Here is a 20896-nt window from a genome sequence, read left to right as displayed (position 1 = left end):
CAGGATTAATTGAAGAGGTAAGAGGTTAGCATTTTGTCTAATTTAAATTGTTTGGTACTTCGCTCATTCTGTTCTATTGGATAACGATATTATTTTTAAGAATATGAAAATAAATTATATTTCCTGATCAATTGGAAATTTTCACCACACATACGAAAAAGGCAAGGTTGGCAACCGTTTGGAAACGGTGAAAACATTCGGTCAGACTTTCGGTGTTATATTACAGACATCCAGGACGTCATCCCATCTGAGGTCGACAGATTGTCGATAATAAACGCGCAGAAGGCATTGTACCAAACGGCGGTTACAGAAGCCATTAATGGCTACAAGTGCAATAAAGTCTTAAACCACCCGCGATTTCGGATATTGAGAGGCAATTACATAGGCAAACTCGTTCCACACTAATTCAGTTAAGACCTGGTAGGAGCAGTATTCTCAACTGCTACCAAGAACGAATTGTTCCAGACCCCCTTAACCGATGCCCTGCCTGTCTTCAAAGCCCTCATGACACAGTGCACCTATTAAATTGTCAGCATAGGACCACTAACTTTACTCCCATAGACCTACATATGTCTAAGACCGAGTGAAGTGACACAATTTCTCCAGCTTCCAATAACATCTCATGATATATATATTATTATCTCATGATAATAATAATTAATCTTATTGAATATTTTCAGGGAAGAACATCCATTTACAGCCAACCTGTTACAAAAACAACATCCTATCAAAGAAAGTCAGTTGCACGAACGCAGAAGTCAAGGGATATTTGATCAAAAAGCAAGGGATAAAGACCAAAAGGCTGACCAATACAATGTTGCAAAACTCAGCTCTCACGATGTTTCCTGGGACAGATGATCTAGGTTGGTATAGTTTCAGCCACATGATCCAATGAGAGTGAATTCAAGATCTACGCCAAGAATACAAATATGTCTATCGGTTTCCTACAGGACCGTTACTGTTTCAAAATATACTCAATTTCCATATAGATACTTATGTTGATGTCATGAAATTCAGCAATGTCCCTATTCAGAATGTTTCGCCCTTTTATTTTGAGATTTCCCTACATAATGACCAAAAGGGCAGAGGCCAGTAACCACCGCTATAATGTTGCGAAACTCTACACGCGCTAAGTTTACTGGGACAGATGATCTAGGTTAGTCTACTTTTAGTCACACGATCCAATGAGTGTGGATTCCAGATATACGCCAAGAATACAAATAGGTCTATCGGTTTCCCACAGGTCCGTTACTGTTGCTGTTATGAAATTCAGCAAAGTCCCTATTCGGAATGTCTCGCAATCTCATTTAGAGAGTATTTAGGGAGTATCTTGGGAGGAATATTATAGCCGTCACGAGCACTGAGGGCTATTAAATGGACTTTACTTTCTAATTTTTCTATATAAAAATACAATCTACAACAAAAACAAAATACATATAAATAAAATGCAACATACCAAAAGTTGAGGACGACCCAGGGCGGTTAATTTAATAGCTGTAATACCAGTACCAAAGGTTGCGCCTAAAATAGAATTAAAAAAATATAAAACATATAAAGTAAATTTCAAGGATAATTACAAAATAAACAATATTTTAAAGTAATTATGCTGCAACAACAAACAATCATAAAGCATTTTTCAAAAATTATAAATTCTTTAAAATGTTTAAACGTATTGTTTATGAATGTATGTATTATGAAATATTCTTAATGAATAATAATGTACACAAATGAGAGAGCAATTGGTAGCCTCCACAAATGTTTGCTTGACAGTCTGTGAGTGCATACATTATAAATTATTAGAAAGCCCACAATATTTCTAATATAAGTACATAGGTCAAGGTCGTACACTTTTCTTGGACATTGGCCATTAATGAAATATAATGATGACAGATACTTAGATCAGTGTCATCTATTGGTTAACGAGTACTGTTCTTTTTTGTATTTATTTTTTAAGACATTTATAATAATGAGATTTTTTTTTATGATATACACAAGACAAAAGATTTTTCTTAACTGCGTATTTTATTTCAAGTGTCACATCTAACACTAAATGTATTGCAATTTTTTTTATTAAATTTAATTTAAAAATTATGATTTTGTGAATTTAAAGATTGAAAATTTGGAATAAGAATTTGAAAATTGGGATTTGCTTCTGATTTTGTTCAGATATCAACAAATTTTGATAAATATTTGTTTTTGATAATCTACCAAAAACTTCAATTCAAAACATAAATTGAATTATGTATGTATATATGTAAGTATGGAATCATGATTGTATATAGTACATGTATGTATGTTTGTATGTATAAATGTTCCGTTTTATATATTTAACTTATATTATTTACTTTTATTTACATATAAACAGAATAGAAACAACTACAGAAACCTTTTACTACAATCAAAATACAACTACTTAGTACAAAACAGAGATGCAAAAGAATCAATTCTTAAAATTGTTTTCATAATTTTCAATTCAATACTTGTTTATTTAAAGTATAAAAATATTAGATTTATTAAAACTCTGCTCGCAAATTTTGTTCTCAAAGTCAAATTTCTTTAAGACATAAGCCTTTAAGATCTTAAGCTCTTGAAACAATAATTCTGTTAACAGATCGAGTAAAAATTATTGTAATTTTTCTTTTTAAGATGTTAACATTCGATATCGAACAAGAAATTAAGTACATTTTATCTTAATTTCGATACGAATGCCTATTCGATCACGTATGCGTTAATTCGATCCCAGGCCTGAGTGGAAATTCTGAAAAAATGGAACTTGTGCTATTCTTTGGATATTATAAGAATTTTTAACTCCTTCCATTTTGTCTAAATGGTTAGATGTCATTGCTTTAATATAGTTTTAAACACCTTAACGTTATTCTTAATAGAAAATTATCAAGAGTTTTAAATGTACTCCCGAGAACTACTAAAACTATGACAAGTCTTCGTGCCGGCTATTTTTTAAAAAAGTTATAAGATCAACCGCTATTCTCATTACAGATACTATTAGAACAAAATCTACTGAAGCGCTATTTTTACAACTTATATGTATATTGGTTTCAACAGGAAACCATAGTATCAGTCAATTTGGAGATATCAATAAGCCACCTGGAACTTGTTATTTAAATCCTTTAAACTTTTATTCACTAATTTGTCAAACACAGTCAATCGCGCGAAAGCTTTCAGCATTAAGACCAAGATTGTAGTGGCCATTAATCACCAGTATAATGTTCTGAAACTGAGCTTGCAGTATGTTTACTTGAACAGATGATTTAAGTTGATCTATATTCCACTAGTGACTTTAGTAGACAACCTAATCAAAACTATGATCATACTATGATTATAGAAGTCTATTATTGTATTCTGGAACCATTCTTCGACAGGAACTTCTCCCATCTTCTTCAAGTTTGATATGGTTTTGACAAATGGAACTTCTGTTCAAATGGTTATACTAGAATTAAAAGCAATTCCGGAAACATTAGTCGAAAGGAAGTTATCTTAACTCCTTGAAGTTTGATGATGATGAACAAATCACTTGAGCATATTTACACGATCCCTAGAGTTCTATGGTCTAGAATGGTCTCATATCTTTTGGCTCTGCATCATTCTCAGATAGAAGGTAGATATATAGCTAGCTACTGTAAACTTGGAACCCTTCGATGTAATACTTCCTGTAAGAGTTTCTTTAATTAAGAAACAGAGGACACGATAGCTCACCGTTCTACTCTTTATACGGAACGAAAACAGACTTTGGAATGATCGTTTTATTTGGTCTTATTATCTTAATTGGATTAGATAATTTTGTAAAATTTTAACGATTGCTGTAGGAGTTTTCATATGGAGGATAAAGAAGAAACGATAGTTCCCCGTTCTGCCCTTTATACGGAACTAAAACAGACTTTGGAATGATCGTTTTGTGTCCCATCTCTTTCTCTTGTTCCCCATCATATTCATAGTTCTACAACTTCTTTGTATTTTCTACTTAATACTTTTTGCATTCTAATTCTCGAAGGGTCATTTTTAAGCTCTAGTTCCACATTCTTTAGCATAAGATTCTGAACAATCCTGTAAAACCTTTAGGGCGCTGAACTTCCTGCCAGTCAAAAATGTGTTTAATTAATTTCAATTCTGAAGTCTTAACCCAAGACTTTAGACAAAACATAGAGTTGTCTACGATCAATATTTTTATAGCGAAAGAGTGTTTCAAAACTATTGTAATGACATATTTAACTATGTATATTATTATATACGGATTTAATTCTTTTACATCTCTGCTTGTTGTAAAACAACAACAAATGAACATAAAACAACATTTAGTAACCACTAATAGAAATTAAAATGGATTAAGATTGGATTGTTAGTTGATAGGTTAGTTTGTTTGTAAGCTTACCCTCTGCTATGCGTCGAGGGAAATACTTTTCATCGTCGACTTTTTTTCATTTTATGCACATTTATAGCAAAAGTGTAGGAGTTATAGTATTAGTAATAAATAATTTAAAAAAAAATAAATTTAAAAATAAATATTGTATAAATAAAAAAAAACAATAAAGAAAAGTAAAAAATAAATGTAATAGAGAAGGATTGGTTTTTGGATTCGTTTCGTTGCAGTTGGGTAATTTAATAAATTGAACATTTTGATGACGTAGATCAAATTAATATTAATTGCATTTGAGACGACCAGCAACGAGAGTTTGTTCACAGGTGGCGCCGGGAAAAGGGGTTTAGTATATTCAGTTTACACACACCCACAATAGCCCAGCACACACATACACATTAAAGAGATTAAATTGATTTTGAAATTGTTGGGTTTCAATGGTTTTTCGTTTGCATTTAATTTCAATTCACAATATTTTTCAGGCGAAATTGTTGTTTCATACGTTGGATTAGATCAGGTAAATGGGAGATGCAACATTCGTTGGGTTAATTTCATGATGATTGTTAATGATTAGTAATTGTGCCAATTGAGTTTTAATATTTGTTGAAATATATATAAAAAAATAATAACAATAAAAATAAATTAGTTAAAATGTAAATAATTTTGGGTTAATAATAAATTAAATTAGAAAAACAGATTTGTTTGAATACAAAAAAACAAAACGTTGCGTGTTTAACTAATCATGGTTTAAACTATTGTATAATATCTAAAAATCGGTTTTAACTATTGTGATTAGTTAAAATTAAAATACTATTTCTAAATATGAATCATATTTAACTAATCGCTTACTATAAAAAGAGTTTAACAAATCACAGTTTAACTTTAATTATATCTCAAGTAATTAATTAATTACAGTTTCTAATTTTAGATTTTTACAAACTTCAGTACTCCTTTTATCTGGTGTAACATTGGACTTGTATTTAATCAAGAAATATTCCGGAAATTCTATTTTACATCAAGTACAAAAACTTTAAATTTTAGACCTATTTTTTAAAAATCTAAAAGAAATATACGATTTGTGACTCGAAGTCTTAGCATTAAATCCTTAAAGGTAACAGAGTCCTAAATAATGGTTCTCAATAACTTTTAAAATAAATGGAAATCATGTTTCTAATATTTAACTTTTTTCGGCCAAACGGCGTATTTCACGGTGGTACTTTCACATCCACAGGGTGAGATTTAACAGACTTAACATCGCTTCTTTGTGTGCCTTGCACTTTGGCAATTTTTGCACATCGTTCTGCCGGTCCATGTAGAATCGCTTTGCTCGAGTACTTGAGCTATCTAATCGCCGACCATTGCTTCCCGGTTGCTTAACTTCCGAGATGAGATCTTACCCACAGAGAACACACTGTGGTAAGTCTGTTAAAAACAAAGTAAACCCTGTAACATATGTATCTTGATAAGGAAGGGAAATCACCCTTCAGCTTACATCCATCACACTTCAACTTAGCACACTTCTCATTTATCTGACACCTACATTGACAAAAACATCCAACATATTTATTAAAGGTATACGGGTGGACGAGGCCCCTATACCTTTTCATTCATTCTGTATCTTATCTATTTGAAACCAACCCACTTTCAACGCTTAGCACCACAGTCATTTCTGTTAGGGGTATCTGTTGTCTTTATGACAACAGCACAGAATTCATCCAGAAATATAGATTTCACCATTTTACCAACATTCTCTTCTCGCCCTACGGGCTACCAGTTCTCGTGGTACTAAATAAGGTTCGACCCCAGATCAAATCATTCTAAGGAAAGGCTAAGGATGCATTTGACACCAACAGTTTATAGTCCCGACAGACTAAAGGTAATGTCGGATTCCAATCACAACCACAAGATGGGGAAGGTTAGTCGGACCTTTAGTGGAGTGTCTTGAAAAAGCATCTGTTTAACCATGTTAAGGAAGCTTGTAGCCCCAAAAAGTGCAAACAAATACTAATTGAGAAGATCGCCTTGTGCATTGGACACATGCTGAGGAAAGCATCAAATAATAATAGGTAAGTCTACAAGCAGTTCGATTTAGATGGATCATGAAATATATGTTTAACGAATCAAATTAAGTCTGTAAAAAAGGAGCTCAACTGGACACAAGTTAAAGCATCTACACAGAGGGAAAAGGAAATATACACGCCTGGTACCAAATTGACAACAAAGAGTTTATAATTATTCAATAACATCCGTTGTCAAAGTATATACATACATACGACAACACTATGTAATGTTGACAAAGCAACGTTGTCAACATTGCAACAATTCGTTTGTCAATTGTGAGCTTACCACGTTTGTTAATATTTAGATAACGGATGTGTATAAAATATAGATTTCGACAACGAATTGTTGCAATGTTGTCAACATTACATAGTGTTGTCGTACGTATGTATATACTTTGACAACGGATGGTATTGAAAAATTTCAAGCAGTTTGATTTGGTACCGGGCGTGTATATTTCTTTTTCCCTCTGTGTAGATATCGTAGCCGACACTGTGAATTATGAAATTATCTTAATAATTTTGTCTATTTATCTTATGATTTCACCCACTGTATTATAACAAACCAGTTGTTAGACCTTATTAAATACTACCAGACTTATAACACCCTGTATATATTCAATTGATTAAATTGTTGTTAAATGTAGACAAAAAAATTAGTAATGCAAATAAAACAAATGTGTAATAAAACATTTTTGGTTAATAAATAAAACAGATAAATTTAAATGAGACTAAATTTATGGTTTCTGTCTCACAGATGTGGTCAAATGTATTTTAATAGAATTAAGTTAAGGAATAAAAAGAACATTCCCAAGGAATGGCATAGTGTTCTTTAAATAATGTGAATAGCTTTTTTGTAAACATTTGCTATCATGAATGATACGAAAACTATTTATTCACAATAGTTGATTGTGTTTGTAACAGCTGTCAATTGTTTACACTGCAAAAAATTTGTGATAGGAGGATTTTTATTTAAGAATAAAATTTGATTTTGTATGATTACAAAAAAAATTAAACTTAAAAGTCTTCATTTATTTAACCAACTACTGTAGTTGTTGTTTAAATAAGTTTATATAAAAATACTATAAATATGTGTGTCTGTACTTTTAAATTGAAAGAAAAAAGATGAAGACCTACGATTTTCGTCAGCCGATTTGAAAAATCGTGTGACAAAAAGCATCTGCTTAAATTTGTTTTTGTTTTCTACTTAATTTATTTTCCTTTTTTTATCTTATACAATATACTTAGTTATTCGTTTAATATTTTATAGTATAAATTTCGTAAGAACATTTTTCTTAGACAAATTTATCCAACAATTATATGAACCGAAATCGTATTGAAAGAAAAAACACAATATTGTTAAAATATTTTCAAATACATTGAAAATATATGTACTATTTTAACGTTAATTTTCTTGGCAATGTTTCCACACGTTTTTTATTTATTTTTGGTACATATTTAACAAAATGTCGTTGTATATTTATTTCAGAAAAAAAAAGATGTTCAAATGATTTTCGTCTAAAGAAAGATTCATCTGTTTAAAAATGCTACATAATAAATATTCAAACTCGTAAAAACATCTAATTCAGTTTCATTTTCGCATGAAAACTGAAACAAAGAAATAGACAAAATAAATAAAATATAAAAAAAAGATTTTAGATAAATTATAAATATTTGCTTTGTTTTGTTTTGCAAAAATTTTGAAATTAGCAAATAATAGATTTTAGTTTTTTATATAGAAAAATATGCGTTGTGTTTTTGAAATTTTATTTATGTTTAATGATTTGTTTTATAACAAATAAGTTTATTTTAAATTTTAGAGTAAAAGATTTCTTTTTTTGATTTTTATAAACAATAAACAAATATTGAATGCATTAAGAATACTTAAGTTTAAATCTAAACAAATTTTAATGTTTTATTTGACTTTAAAACCAATAATAAAGGAGTAAACAAAATTTCAATAATTTAATAGTCAAAATCATAACAAGCTTCTATATGGAACTTAATTTAGATAAAACTTTCGAACAAATCTCAAAACGCTTTTAACTACATGAAAATACAAATTCTATTCCGAATTTAAGTTAGAATTGAACTGACGGTATCAAAACAATACAAAATAATTAAATAATTAATTACTAATCTATATATTAGTAATAAAACAATTAGCGGAATCTGAATAGTGGGCGTGGCATCATTTCCATTTTACATGAAAATGGGCGGTATTAAAATAGTGGGCGTGGTATTTCGCACAAAAATAACTAGCTATTGAATATTTCTAAATGTTTAACTGTTAAATAAAGATTTGTACAACCGTATTCAACCATTTTGTCTACATCTTTAGTAATAGAAATATTAATGGGCGGAATATATGTATAGTGGGTGTGGCGTTTCACTTGAAAATTACTTTTTTATTGCCAAAAATTATGGGTCATGTTAATATATTATCTTAAAATGACATTTTTACCGTAATATGTTATTATTATAATAATTAGCGGGTTACAAATAGTGGGCGTGATGACTAAATTAACCCAAAAACGTATACGTAAGGGACAGACCATTTTAGTAGTTTAGCAATAAATCCAAATATAGTTTTCGAATAAAGTAACAATTTGGTTTAATGCGACCATTGACAGATAAATTATTTCTAAATGCAACACTGAGCATTAAAAGAACATAAGCAGATAAAAAGGATCTGGCAACTTTTGCAATACAACAATGACCTGGTCCACACTAGGAAACTTTTGTTGAGAAACTTTTTCTTAATTCTCAGTTGAAATTTCCTTAATGTCCACACATAGAAACTTTTGTTTGAGAAACTACGTATTAATTGCATTGATTTGTTGTTGTACGAATGAGAAGAATAACAAAATAAAACAAGTTTCCGAGTACGAGAAACTCCGTACCGCGAGAGAGATGAATGATATTTTTTCTCTTTCTCTCTCACGCAAAATCAAACGTTTACCAAAAAAAGTTTCCTAGTGTGGACCGGTAGAATCTGACAACAGTGAGTGTTTGATCACACAGGCAAACTTTTTTTGGGAAAATTTTTGATTTTGTGTGAGAGAAAGAGTAAGAAAAAACAACCATCTCTTTCTCTCATACACAAAATAAAAAGTTTCCCTATGTGAACTGGCACTGAGAAATTAAATTTTTTATAATAAAAATATTGTCTGGCAATGAAATTGTAAAGTTTCCTTACAGTAGTCTAAACTTACAATTTAGACGCGGTTTACACAGGGCAAAACAATTTGCGGGAAAGAGAAGGAGATAGAAATATTCTTCTTTATTCTCTTCCATTTAATAAAAGATGCTGTATGTGAACCGTGTCTTACCAGTTACTAAGAATTTTTTATTGTCAGTACATTAACAGATCTAACAACATTTCGCACATAAAGGCTCTGTTAGTTTCTACGTTCCGTTCCGTGATGGATCAGCTGATTCGTGCTTTTCAAACAAAAAGTCAACGGCAACCTCACAGTCAAAGTAAGTCCACTTTACACGAGTACACAAGTACTATGATCTGTCAAAATTTTGTGTAGAAGAGTACGGATGGGATCGTCCAAACGCAATATGTAATGAAACCATCACACATTGAGAGAAAATACGAATGCAAAATTTTACAGTCGTATGACTCTATTTTTTGATATGATTCAAAAAACGAGCAAGTCGCAAGTCACAAAAAAAGTGAAACAGCTGTTTCCATCTTTGTTATGGTTTTCATACAAAGTGTTTTATTTGAAAACGGTTATTGTTACTGAAAAACCCTATATATACTTTACAGGGTTAAAAGATTTGTTAATCATTTTATGTGTTCGAAAGTAGAGGAAATTTTCTATTATATTTCGTTTAAATTTAAGATTAACATCTGTCATTAAATAATTGAAACATTTTTAAATTGAATAAAATAAATCTTGTTTTTAAGAAATTTTGTAAAAAAAAACACCTGTTAAAAAATCATTAAAAACTGTACATGATTGTAAATAAATTGGTCAGTATTTAAATAAGTTTATTATACAGATGACATTCAAATACATTGTTTTTATAATTTACACATGTTTTTCAATTATAAGTTTTTAAGCTGAATTAGTTTTTACGTTCCGTTCCGTGACGAATTTGCTGCTTCGTGTTTTTCATACAAAAAAGCAACGGCAATCTCAAGGTCAATCTAAAGCCAACAGCGAGCAGCTGATTCATTACGGATCGGATCGTAGAAACTAACTGAGCCTTTAGTAGTTCAAATCCCCACCTTCAATATAAACGGAATCAGGGGATTGTTTGCATTACTTATTTAGGTTCCCGGGATAATAATACTTATTATACATAACTTGAGGCTCCCTTTTCATATTTATTATCAGGAATAGAACAAACCACTACACTCAGAAAAGGGTAAGATCGTAGAAATTAAAGTTCCTATTATATATGTAACAAAGCTAATGAGAACCATTATTTATTAACAATAACCCAAGAAAGATCGCATAAGGAAACTCTCTGTTTTGTTTCAAATATTCTCACATTTAATAATTCGTATAACTAACGCGTTAACATAGTGCTACCTGTGTACCTAAAACACACAAAAATACAAAATTAAGATTTATAATTTATAATTGTAAGCTAATTAAAATGTTTGTGTTTCTAAAACAGGAAACGACTTAATAAGAAAATTTAACAAAATATATAAACTGCACAAGATTTTTAAACATTTGTTTTTCGTAAAAAAAAAAATTTCAAATAATTAAGAAACAAATTCAAATATAATTATTAAAAATAAACAATTGATGCATGCATTATTCAAATAAACAAACAGTTTTTAAAATTCCTATATAAAAAAACTTGAACAAAACTGTTAATAAAATAATGCCAAATTATAAGAAATATTTTACCTGAAACAGCTTCCAAACATTTAATGAATGTTTCCATATTACGTTCACAAGTAGCTTCGTTCAAGTAGAAATAAGTTCTAGCACTGTTAACCTTATAACGGCGATCGGCAAATGACTTATCGACATGATACTGGGGCATGCTACCATCTTCATCAACATCGCCAGCACTGGAGACAGAAGATCTGTAAAAAACATATAAAATGTTATTAGATATTGAAAATTTTTATATTCTGAAAAGAGGGAATAGAGTATTTATCAAGTCCTTTGATATCTTAAGGGCGCTCATGTACAATGATACATATTAATTTATTTAATACAATCAGCAGAATTTTCGCCTTGAAAATCGCTAAATGCTAGTAAACGAATACCAAGTTCTTTAAACATAGTTTCCCACTGCATTATCCAAAATAGTGGACGTACAGATACTTTGTTCTATTTTTCTGATTGAGAATTTTTTCCTCTTTATGTCAATATCAAACATTTCTGATTCTAGGTCCAGACAGAGGCACGTTCAAACCGACATGTCTAGTTCGTCTTAAAACTATTAAACCTCATCGCGGACCTTTTGGTATATTGCCACGCGATTCAATTTGGAAAGAAAGACCTTTGCAATGGTTGCCAACATTACAAAAAAACAAGAAAATGGTAAAAACCAAAGTGAATCTAAAATATTTTCAAATGTCGCCGACTTTCGCCGATGTTATATCCGGAATAATATCACTCCGAAGATATTTGGATCTAATTTCTGCGAAAGCCTGACAATGGCAAAGAAAGTGCTCCAGAGTTTCACTGTTTTCTCTCTCTCCATCATACTAAGATCAGACTTTTTCATTTTGAGAACTCTTCTCGTCCTGCTCTCGTTAGGGTCACCCCATAGGATCTTTGGGTTCTACCCACCGTTTCATTATTAAAGGAGACTTTATGGGTTTCTCGCACCCAAAATTTTAAGTCTCGTTGCCTAAAATGGTTTTTCGTTCGTCAGGTTAACTACTTCAAGCTCCCTTCCCTTTAAAGTTATAACATTCGCTTTTTCATTGCCGTCTACTCAGGAGTGGCCTGGTACCCTGGGAGAGTATTCAATTAGAGCTTTTTTACAAACCAGTATCCTAATTTCCTTCGGGCTGTCGGTAAATATGTTAAGCTATGTGGGCGCCATATTTAGTCTAATCCAATTTACGCATTCCGTTATTGCTTGGACTTCTGAATGGAAGCTAGTGTTGTGGTATATTTCTGTTTCTGGGTCTTCAATATAAATCCCCCGGCCCTCTTTATCTCCCAATTTAGAACTATCCGTGGTCTAGCAACGGATTCCTACTGGTATTTGCTCTAAAGTTCCGCTTGACCAAGACATTGTATCTGGGATCAGCGTTTCAAACTTTCCAACATATTTTGTCTCTGGTATGCCATCGGGCACGTCCGATGATTGTGTATAGCCTTCCAATGTGTCCAGTATTCGTTGATGACGTGTCCTATAACCGCTTTTCGCCAGTTCACCTAAAGTTATGGAGCCATGAGCCGTTCGGCTGTAAGTGCCACCTCATATATTATATATATTTCAATGGGTGGAATATCTAGCACTGTTTCCAGAGCCTTGGTTGACGTAGTGCGTACGCTGAACTACTTGTAGTAGTTTAATATTACACTTTTTGTCCAAAGCAGTCCACCAGCAGTCCACTTAGAATTGGTCTAATTACACTTTTATAAAGCCAATGTGTCATAGTAGGACTAAGGCCCATTTTTGCCCAGGAAACAGGGTTCAATATACGCAGAAATTATTGTCTTTATTGTGAAAAGACATATTTCCGTCATCGCCGGGTTAACATTGAGGCCTCTAGGTTGAGCCCAGCTCAAGGGCATGTTTAGAGCCTCTTAGAACTATTACGACATCGTCTGCATAACAGACAGGTATAAAACCTTTCTCGGTTAGGGTCCTTAGGAGGCTATTTATCATGGTTTATGTAAATGATCAATCAGTGAAATCCGTGTTGAATGAATTTGTTCACTCGGAATGATCAAGTCCGACGTTAGTGTGATAGTTCGTATTAGGAGTGTACACATAATATTATGGGACCAATATATAATATTGAACGATTGGATTCAGACGAATGTAGAACGTGGAACTTGGGAACACTTGCCAAGCTTTCGTAGAATTTAGATCCAAAAATCTTGGGATCGATGTTATTTCAGATATTAAACACTAATTGGAAAATTCTAAGAAACTTAATCCAGGAAACCCAGTTTCTGAAGATCGCACGATAATACCTTCATAAGGTTTTTCCCACTAACATTTTTCATCTAAAGTAGCGCACAATAGTACTGAAGGTGTAAGTACACAACACGAGTTGAGGCGGCAACGCGTTTTATGCTTTTCAAACTTTTCGCGCTTTACAAGCTGCAAGTCACACATCACGCGTCGTTTTGATCTTTCTTTTAATGTTTTTAAGACTATTACTGTTTTAAAAATCAACATTTTAAGTTTTTGTTTATTATTTTAATATTTTTCTTTCAGTGTTGTTGAAATTTGTTTCATTTTAGTTTATTCTTATTATACATAAAACAAAATACAACCCTGATCAGTTGCCAACGCGTCAAAAGTTGAGAGTTGCTGAACTTTCCGAGCAGACGCGTTACAAACTACAGTGTGTAACTTGTTGAATGATAATACACTATTTCACCCCTATAACGCGTTGCCGCGTATAACGCGTGTTGTGTACTTCCCCACCTTGATAGCGACCTAGGTGTATTTCTTAAAAGCAGATGTAGTACAAATCCTCCTTTCAATTGGTCGAAAGAAAGAAGGTCTAAAAAGGTTTAAATACAACTCGGTTTGTCCACCGATATTGACTAACAGTACTTATATGTGAAGAACCGCAACCAAGGACAAAGTATTTCAAAAGTAAAATCCATTATATAAATACTTACTCGACTTCACGTTTTTCAGCTTCCTCTTGTGAAAGATCTTCTTCTACGGAATAATCCAAAATTGGCTTAACACCAAAGGAGCGTAATCTGTAAAATTATATATTCATATATTATAATCATGTAAAAATTTGTTTTATTGCAAAAAACTGTTATTATATGTAATTAGTTTTGTTGCATGCAAATGTACAAATACAAATGTAAAGAAAGTGTTATTATTGTTGCGTGTATGAAGGTGTAACTACACTCAAAAAAAAAACTTAATCAATTAACAAAATCTATTCTCTTGAATAACTAGAATTATATCTAAAACTATTTTTCGGTAAAAGCATTGCTATTACCGATCTCATTGTCATTCTTGATTGCTTAATCAATTTACACACTGATATTTTTATATTAATCACTAATTTCACAAAAAAAAAAACTAAAAATTTATACACTTTCCGTTAATTATAAAATCAAATTTATATTTTTTATAAAAAATAAATATATTTTCATCTACATATGTGTGTAATTAACATTTTGTACATTTAAATACAATTCTTGTTGAGTGTAGCAACATGCATACTACATACAGGCACGAGCAAATGAAAAAATATAATTTGTTGATGGAAATGAGAAAAAATAATTTAAATGTTTGTTTTTCATTCATGTTTTTATTAAATTTATAATCATTAAATTATTAAGTTTTTTCACTAGCACAAATGTGTGTTATGAGCCGGTAAGTTAAAAATGATAATATGTGTGTCATATGAATGGACAATAGAGTGTACAATAATAGAATAGTGGAAAACTTTTTTAAAAATAAACAATCACATGTGTGGCACACAACAAAAGAAATGTTATATATTTTATTGTCATATGTAGTAAATAAATATTATTAAATTGTTATATTGAACCTGACACAATCATAATGATGTTAAATAATATTTAATACCTAGTCGTCCTTGACAGACGTGCGCTATTTCGAATACATTTTTGACAGTTTAGTTATAATTTAAAATTTTGATTAAAATTAATTTGTAGTAAGAAAGTTAGAATAAGAAAGAACACGTAGACCAATTCAATTTTCTTCCAATTTATTTCAATTTATGTTGTTGTGAGGGCAAACAAGTTCACAAATCTCATAATCATATTTATGAGAAATGGAAAATTTGGCAAGATCTAATTGTTAATTAATGTAATAAATAGTATCGTATTTACTAGAACAATCTATTGTTATTTTGAACAAAACTATAACTACAAAATAAATTAATTAAATTATACGATTCGTACTCTAGCTCGAATCGAAAATTATATAAAAATAGAGAAATTTATCGAAAATATTTTAAAAATAGCGGTAGTCTGGTCTATGAACTGCAGCCTGTATCTAACTGGTCTATAATAATTTATATAAAAGTCTGTTATATAGTTTGGACTACAGTCAAGTCTGTATTCTTTAGCCTAGTCTTTAGTCTATACTATAATCTAGCCTTCAGTCTTGACTATAGTGTAGTCTTAACTATAGTCTTAAATATAGACTAGTTCATAGTTAGTCTAGTCTATAGTCTAGTCTATAGTCTAGTCTATAGTCTAGTCTATAGTCTAGTCTGTAGTCTAGTCTATAGTCTAGTCTATAAGTCTAGTCATAGTCTATCTAGTCTATAGTCTAGTCTAGTAGTCTATCTAGTAGTCTAGTCTGTAGTCTAGTCTATAGTCTAGTCTATAGTCTAGTCTATAGTCTAGTCTATCTATCTATAGTCTGTCTAGTCTAAGTCTAGTCTATAGTCTAGTCTATAGTCTAGTCTATATCTAGTCTAGTCGTCTATGTCTAGTCTATAGTCTATCTATAGTCTAGTCTCTAGTCTATGTCTAGTCTATAGCTAGTCTAGTCTAGGCTATAGTCTAGTCTTAGTCTGTCATAGTCTAGTCTATAGTCTATCTATAGTCTATAGTCTAGTCTATATCTAGTCTTAGTCTAGTCTATAGTCTTAGTCTATAGTCTAGTCTAGTCTAGTCTATAGTCCTAAGTCTATATCTAGTCTATAGTCTAGTCTATAGTCTAGTCTATAGTCTAGTCTATAGTCTAGTCTATAGTCTAGTCCTATATAGTCTAGTCTATAGTCTATTCTATAGTCTAGTCTATAGTCTAGTCGATAGTTAGTCTATATAGTCTAGTCTATAGTCTAGTCTATAGTAGTCTTAGTCTATAGTCTAGTCTGTAGTCTAGTCAATAGTCTAGTCTATAGTCTAGTCTATAGTCTAGTCTATAGTCTAGTCTATAGTCTAGTCTATAGTCTAGTCTATAGTCTAGCCTATAGTCTAGTCTATAGTCTAGTCTATAGTCTAGTCTATAGTCTAGTCTAGTCTAGCCTATAGTCTAGTCTATAGTCTAGTCTATAGTCTAGTCTATAGTCTAGCCTATAGTCTAGTCTATAGTCTAGTCTATAGTCTAGTCTATAGTCTAGTCTATAGTCTAGTCTATAGTCTAGTCTATAGTCTAGTCTATAGTCTAGTCTATAGTCTAGTCTATAGTCTAGTCTATAGTCTACTCTATAGTCTAGTCTATAGTCTAGTCTATAGTCTAGTCTATAGTCTAGTCTATAGTCTAGTCTATAGTCTAGTCTATAGTCTAGTCATAGTCTAGTCTATAGTCTAGTCTATAGTCTAGTCTATAGTCTAGTCTATAGTCTAGTCTATAGTCTAGTCTATAGTCTAGTCTATAGTCTAGTCTATAGTCTAGTCTAGTCTATAGTCTAGTCTATAGTCTAGTCTATAGTCTAGTCTATAGTCTAGTCTATAGTCTAGTCTATAGTCTAGTCTATAGTCTAGTCTATAGTCTAGTCTATAGTCTAGTCTATAGTCTAGTCTATAGTCTAGTCTAGTCTAGTCTATAGTCTAGTCTATAGTCTAGTCTATAGTCTAGTCTATAGTCTAGTCTAGTATATAGTCTAGTCTATAGTCTAGTCTATAGTCTAGTCTATAGTCTAGTCTATAGTCTAGTCTATAGTCTAGTCTATAGTCTAGTCTATAGTCTAGTCTATAGTCTAGTCTATAGTCTAGTCTATAGTCTAGTCTATAGTCTAGTCTATAGTCTAGTCTATAGTCTAGTCTATAGTCTAGTCTATAGTCTAGTCTATAGTCTAGTCTATAGTCTAGTCTATAGTCTAGTCTATAGTCTAGTCTATAGTCTAGTCTATAGTCTAGTCTAGTCTAGTCTATAGTCTAGTCTATAGTCTAGTCTATAGTCTAGTCTATAGTCTAGTCTATAGTCTAGTCTATAGTCTAGTCTATAGTCTAGTCTATAGTCTAGTCTATAGTCTAGTCTATAGTCTAGTCTATAGTCTAGTCTATAGTCTAGTCTATAGTCTAGTCTATAGTCTAGTCTATAGTCTAGTCTATAGTCTAGTCTATAGTCTAGTCTATAGTCTAGTCTATAGTCTAGTCTATAGTCTAGTCTATAGTCTAGTCTATAGTCTAGTCAATAGTCTAGTCTATAGTCTAGTCTATAGTCTAGTCTATAGTCTAGTCTATAGTCTAGTCTATAGTCTAGTCTATAGTCTAGTCTATAGTCTAGTCTATAGTCTAGTCTATAGTCTAGACTATAGACTAGTCTATAGTCTAGTCTATAGTCTAGTCTATAGTCTACTCTATAGTCTAGTCTATAGTCTAGTCTATAGTCTAGTCTATAGTCTAGTCTATAGTCTAGTCTATAGTCTAGTCTATAGTCTAGTCTATAGTCTAGTCTATAGTCTAGTCTATAGTCTAGTCTATAGTCTAGTCTAGTCTAGTCTATAGTCTAGTCTATGTCTAGTCTATAGTCTAGTCTATAGTCTAGTCTATAGTCTAGTCTATAGTCTAGTCTATAGTCTAGTCTATAGTCTAGTCTATAGTCTAGTCTATAGTCTAGTCTATAATTCTAGTCTATAGTCTAGTCTATAGTCTAGTCTATAGTCCTAGTACTATAGTCCTAGTCTATAGTCTAGTCTATAGTCTAGTCTATATCTGTCTATAGTCTATTAGGCCTAGTCCTATAGTCTAGTCTATAGTCCTAGTCTATAGTCTAGTCTATAGTCGAGTCTATAGTCTAGTCTATAGTCTAGTCTATAGTCTAGTCTATAGTCTAGTATATAGTCTAGTCTATAGTCTAGTCCTATAGTCTAGTCGATAGTCTAGTCTATAGTCTATTCTATAGTCTAGTTAGTCTAGTCCTAGAGTCTAGTCTATAGTCTGTCTAGTCTATAGTCCTAGTCTATAAGTCTAGGTCTATAGTCTAGGCTATAGTCCTAGTCTATAGTCTAGTCTATAGTCTAGATCCTATAGTCTAGTCTATAGTCTAGTCCTATAGTCTAGTCTATAGTCTCTAGTCTATAGTCTAGTCTATCTAGTCTAGTCTAGTCTATTAGTCTAGCCTATAGTCTAGTCTATAGTTCTAGGCCTATGGTCTAGTCTATATCTAGTCTATTAGTCTAGTTCTATAGTCTAGTCTATAGTCTAGTCTATAGTCTAGTCTATAGTCTAGTCTATAGTCTAGTCATAGTCTAGTCTATAGTCTAGTCTATAGGTCTAGTCTATAGTCTCAGTCTATAGTCTAGCTCTAAGTAGTCTATAGTCTAGTCTATAGTCTAGTCTATAGTCTAGTCTATAGTCTAGTCTATAGTCTAGGTATATAGTCTAGCTCTAGTCTAGTCTAAGTCTAGTATAGTCTAGTCTATAGTCTCTAGTCTATAGTCTAGTCTATAGTCTAGTCTGTAGTCTAGTCTATAGTCTAGTCTATAGTCTAGTCTATAGTCTAGTCATAGTAGTTCTAGTTGTCTAGTAGTATAGTCTAGTCTAGTCTAGTCTTCTGTCTAGCTATAGTCTAGTCTATAGTCTAGTCTATAGTCTAAGTCTATTAGTCTCGTCTATAGTCGAGTCTAGTATGTCTAGTCTAATAGTCTCGTCTATAGTCAGTAGTCTATTCTAAGTCTAGGTCTATAGTCTAGGTCTATAGTCTAGTCTATAGTCTAGTCTATAGTCTAGTCTATAGTCTAGTCTATAGTCTAGTCTATAGTCTAGTCTATAGTCTAGTCTATAGTCTAGTCTATAGTCTAGTCTATAGTCTAGTCTATAGTCTAGTCTAGTAGTCTATAGTCTAGTCTATAGTCTAGTCTATAGTCTAGTCTATAGTCTAGTCTATAGTCTAGTCTATAGTCTAGTCTATAGTCTAGTCTATAGTCTAGTCTATAGTCTAGTCTATAGTCTAGTCTATAGTCTAGTCTATAGTCTAGTCTATAGTCTAGTCTATAGTCTAGTCTATAGTCTAGTCTATAGTCTAGTCTAGTAGTCTATAGTCTAGTCTATAGTCTAGTCTATAGTCTAGTCTATAGTCTAGTCTATAGTCTAGTCTATAGTCTAGTCTATAGTTTAGTCTATAGTTTAGTCTATAGTCTAGTCTATAGTCTAGTCTATAGTCTAGTCTATAGTCTAGTCTATAGTCTAGTCTATAGTCTAGTCTATAGTATAGTCTATAGTCTAGTCCTTAGTCTGGTCTATAGTCTAGTCTATAGTCCAGTCTACAGTCTAGTCTATAGCCTAGTCTAGTCTATAGTCTACTTGATAGTCGAATGTATAGCATAGTCTATAGTAATTTTAGAATCAAAGTAAATACGACACTGTAAATTTAATATTCAATATATTGCCCTTTTTCACACAAAGAACATGCCATGCTAGAGCTTATTCTTTTAAATATGTGTATTTATGTACATAAATAAATGCAATTTAGTCATACAGAAAAGTAAATGTATGTATTCGTTCATAGACAAAGAGTTACAAATATAAATGTGATTAATACAATTATTCGTTTATATAGTAAACACATGAAAATAATATTTGTAAATTAATAGATTATAAATAGAAAATAAATATCAAAAAAATAAAGAAAACCTCTCAAGTGTTGGTACAATCGTATGACGATTCTCGCCAGCTACAAAATGTCCATAGAAAGTTGATTTCATTAAAAGTTCAAAAAGTGTGCCACCCAATATGGCTCTGGCGAATTTCATCAACTAAATAGAAGAATATTACATGTACGGAGGAACCGCATCAAAATCAATCAATCAAAAGTCAAATCAAAATACAATTGAAATGGAAGAAAGTATTTGCACAATAAATAAAACCCAAAAATTGTGTGGAAGGTACAAGTGATGGTAGAAATGTGTTTATCGATTTTGGTATCATTGGAATACAGAGGTGTGTGTTTTCAGGAAACAATATTATTGAGTTGATTTGATTTTAGCGCATTTAATAGTTTATTTAACAAACATGGCAATAAATAAGCAGGTTGATATTATCCAAATATAATCCAAATTTATATTAATAAAAAAATGTAAAGAAAAGAAAAAAAAAACAGAAAAAAAGCATTAGTTAAAATAATAGTTTTATAAAATTACCTTTCAAGTGTTGGTATAATTTTTATTTGATCTTCGCCAGCAACAAAATGTCCATAAAATGTTGCCTTCATAAGTGCTGTAAACAATTTATCTCCCAGTATTGTATTTGCCACTTTCATTAGCTAAAAATTTGTTGTTATTTGGTTTGTTTGTTTGTTTTTATACATTCATTAATTTGAAAAAAGAATTTGGAAAAGTGAAAAATTATTAATTTTTTTTGTCGTGATTCAATTCAAAATAACTCAATTAACTAAAAGG

At 31.4% G+C, this 20896-nt stretch overlaps 1 protein-coding gene across 7 annotated transcripts in view; it reads right to left on the bottom strand.

Annotated features, from left to right (window-relative positions):
* LOC119599687 (proline dehydrogenase 1, mitochondrial) overlaps positions 1 to 20896 on the bottom strand; it is a 39164-nt gene that overhangs the window by 4324 nt on the left and 13944 nt on the right. For 4 of the 7 annotated variants that reach the window (XM_037949564.1, XM_037949565.1, XM_037949567.1 and 1 more), the window contains exons 3-6: positions 20639 to 20760; positions 14232 to 14318; positions 11310 to 11491; positions 1457 to 1521 (exon numbers count right to left, since the gene is read on the bottom strand). In XM_037949564.1, coding sequence (XP_037805492.1) covers positions 1457 to 1521; positions 11310 to 11491; positions 14232 to 14318; positions 20639 to 20760 — 456 coding nt within the window. Of the gene's footprint in view, positions 1 to 1456; positions 1522 to 11309; positions 11492 to 14231; positions 14319 to 20132; positions 20761 to 20896 lie in introns of all 7 variants that reach the window. The other 3 variants (XM_037949568.1, XM_037949569.1, XM_037949570.1) reach the window with 2 other exon arrangements.

The sequence above is a fragment of the Lucilia sericata genome, unplaced genomic scaffold (assembly GCF_015586225.1).
Source record: "Lucilia sericata isolate MDLA Ls3-8-SP2 unplaced genomic scaffold, ASM1558622v1 Contig000084F_arrow, whole genome shotgun sequence".
In the NCBI taxonomy this organism is placed as follows: domain Eukaryota; kingdom Metazoa; phylum Arthropoda; class Insecta; order Diptera; family Calliphoridae; genus Lucilia; species Lucilia sericata.
The sequence above is the reverse complement of the archived record's forward strand: the minus strand, read 5'-3'. Positions and strand labels throughout refer to the sequence as shown.